Here is a 3,119-nt window from a genome sequence, read left to right on the forward strand (position 1 = left end):
GAGGGCTCTTTACGGTGCTCTAAGTAGAGAAAATGATGATATGCGAAGAGAATTACGATTTGTAAGGCAGAGGTTATTCCAACACACTGGCCAAGTTGACGATGGGGCAATTTGGAATGGGTACACGTGAAATTAGAACTGATGATGGTAGTTTGGTACTTATGAAGTTAGGATTTTATGTTTTGTGGATATATATATATATATATATATATATATATACTTAAATGTATGTTAATGAAGTGTAAGTTTCTTTAGGTTTGTAGAATTTTACTTTAATGGCTTCTAAAGAGAAATATTGCCTTCTACGGCATACTTGTTCAGAAGTTTGTTCAGAACTTTGCCAGTAACGGCATACTCTACTACTTTGTAAATTGTACTTTTTCCTTCTCCGGCATACTTGTTATTAAATTGGTTCATAACATTGCCGTTAACGGCATACTCTACTCCTGTAAATTGAACTTTTGCCTCCTCCGACATAAGCACTTTTTGTTTTGCTGATGATAATGCAATAATTGTTTTTGGTTAAAAAAAATTAAAAAAAAAATGAAAACCTCCTCTACCTTCATCCAATTTAAATCAAATGCCTGCAACAGTTATTCCAATTTAGAGGATTGACGCAACTGAACTAATTTATACTTCTACATAAATCATAACTTTTGCCTTCTTCGGCATACTTGTTATGAAATTGGTTCAAAACATTGTCGTTAACGGCATACTCTACTCTTTTGTAAATTGAACTTTTGCCTCCTCCGGCATAATCAATTTTTGTTTTGCTGATGATAATGCAGTAACTGTTTTTGGTTTAAAAAAAAAAATGAAAACCTCCTCTACCTTCATCCAATTTAAATCAAATTCCTGCAACAGTTATTCCAATTAGAGGATTGACGCAATTGGACTAATTTATACTTCTACATAAACCAGAACTTTTGCCTTCTCCGGCATACTTGTTATGAAATTGGTTCAAAACACTGCCGTTAACGGCATACTCTACTCTTTTGTAAATTGAACTTTTGCCTCCTCCGACATACTTGTTCTAAATTTGCACACAGTTTACCTTAATTCAAGTTTAAATCGATAAGCATTGCCTGATTTAAATTGAATTTACTATAATTACAATTTCAAGTAAATAAGCATTTTATACTAATTTAATTAAGGTATAAAGTAATTAAAATCAGAACAAAGCATTAAATCCAATCGATTCTATTTTGCTGAATAATTTTATCATGCGTAATGTTCAATCTGAGCTGTATGTCATCTGTTTCTTAATAATCAGGTCGTAGAAGATGATCTTTTTCAAATATTAACAATCTAAACTCAATAAAATCGTTAAATTGAGTTGAATTAAGATTTGTACCTTTTACTAATGTTGTAGCAGCAAAATCAATGGAGAAATCTGGCTTGAAACAACGATTTGAATAATTGAGAAATCTGGTTTGGGAACGAAGTTAGGCTGGGTTAACGATAGAAGGATTTGAGAATAACGATTTTTATTGTGTTTTATATGTAACGGTTAGGGATAGTAATGTCTTTTTACTATGTTAGTTTTGCTCGGAAGGGCAATAATTAAAGACCACCATTTTGAGGGGCAAAATTTAAAGACCAGCCCAAAAGAGGGGCACTCCCTTTGGTATATTTATGCCATTTTCTCGAGTTATAAAACCCAAGCCCAAAAGCCCAGAACAACTACTTAGAGTCTCATTTTCTGCCCTGCTCTCTCCCAATATATAAACAACACAAAAACCTAGCTCCGCTTCCATCCTTCTTCACTCCCCGTATCTCAACCAGCCCCAAAAAATGGTGAAATTCTTGAAACCAAACAAAGCCGTAGTTGTCCTGCAAGGCAAATACGCAGGTCGTAAAGCAGTAATCGTACGTGCATTCGATGATGGTACACGTGACAGACCATACGGACATTGTTTAGTCGCAGGTGTAGCAAAATACCCGAAAAAGGTTATCCGTAAAGACTCTGCTAAAAAACAAGCAAAGAAATCACGTGTTAAGACATTTATTAAGGTTGTTAATTATACACATATTATGCCAACACGTTACACATTGGATGTTGATTTGAAGGAGAGTGTTACTGTTGATTGTCTTCAGAGTAGAGATAAGAAGGTTAGTGCTGCTAAAGATGTGAAGGCTAAGTTTGAAGAGAGGTTTAAGACTGGCAAGAATAGATGGTTTTTTACTAAGCTTAGGTTTTGAAGTGGGTTGGTTTGCTGTTGGTTATTTTGAGGATCTTGGTTTTGTTTTATTTTGTGGAAACAGTGTTGGATTTGAAATGATAGATCTCGTTTTATGTTTAGTTATTATTCGCATTGCTAATGTGTTCTATTTATAGATATATGCTTTTACAAGTGATTAATATTGCAATTGTTATGATGGAAATAAACATCACTACTCGTTATCCATTTAGTATTCACAAATCCCAAATCATTAGTATAATTTTTGGTAACAAATCAAGATTATTATAGACAGTTACCTGTTGTAGGTCATTTTAATATTTTTTCTGTTCTGAGTATTGAGGATTTTGCTTTGTTTTTCTTTGTTGAAATGACATTGGATTTGAATTGATAGATCTGCTTTTGTTTTTAGTTGTTATTCGCATTGCTAATGTTTTCTTATATATAGATATTTGCTTTTTACTAGTGGTTCGTGGATTAATATTACATTTCTTATCATGGAAATGAACTTGACTACTCGTTAGCTATTTTACTGGGCATGGTGTGTGTGTGTGTGTTTTTGTGTGTGTGTGTGTATATATATATTAAACCAAGCGCGTGGTGGGTATGTATATCTGTGAAGTAAGATTATTAAAGACAGTTACCTGTTTCACTGAGTATGTTGTTATATAGACAGCTACTTGTTGCTATATATAGATATTTGCTATTTACATTCCAATTATTATGATGGAAATCGACTTCACTACTCGTTTTCGATTTTACTAGGAGTGGTGGGTATGTATCTGTGTATTGTGATTATTATAGACAAAGCCTGAATTGTTAGTATAATTTTTGATAATTAGTGCATCAGTGAATAGTAACAAATTAAGGTTGTTATAGAGAGGAGGTCGCTGAATATGGTACATATTAGTAGTTAGTTGAGCGGTGTCTAGCTTTTGG

At 33.3% G+C, this 3,119-nt stretch overlaps 1 protein-coding gene across 1 annotated transcript; it reads left to right on the forward strand.

The window, feature by feature from the left end:
* The first annotated feature begins 1,691 nt into the window (after positions 1-1,691).
* On the forward strand, positions 1,692-2,322 carry LOC132618314 (large ribosomal subunit protein eL27x-like). The gene has a single exon (XM_060333381.1). It carries the CDS (start codon positions 1,795-1,797, stop codon positions 2,200-2,202), a length of 408 nt encoding a protein of 135 aa, XP_060189364.1. The 5' UTR covers positions 1,692-1,794; the 3' UTR covers positions 2,203-2,322.
* Positions 2,323-3,119: the final 797 nt, after the last annotated feature.

The sequence above is a fragment of the Lycium barbarum genome, chromosome 11 (genome assembly GCF_019175385.1).
Source record: "Lycium barbarum isolate Lr01 chromosome 11, ASM1917538v2, whole genome shotgun sequence".
In the NCBI taxonomy this organism is placed as follows: Eukaryota; Viridiplantae; Streptophyta; class Magnoliopsida; order Solanales; family Solanaceae; genus Lycium; species Lycium barbarum.

Coding starts and splice junctions, on each gene's coding strand:
- LOC132618314 (XM_060333381.1), top strand. CDS start 1,795: ATGGTGAAATTCTTGAAACCAAACAAAGCCGTAGTTGTCCTGCAAGGC.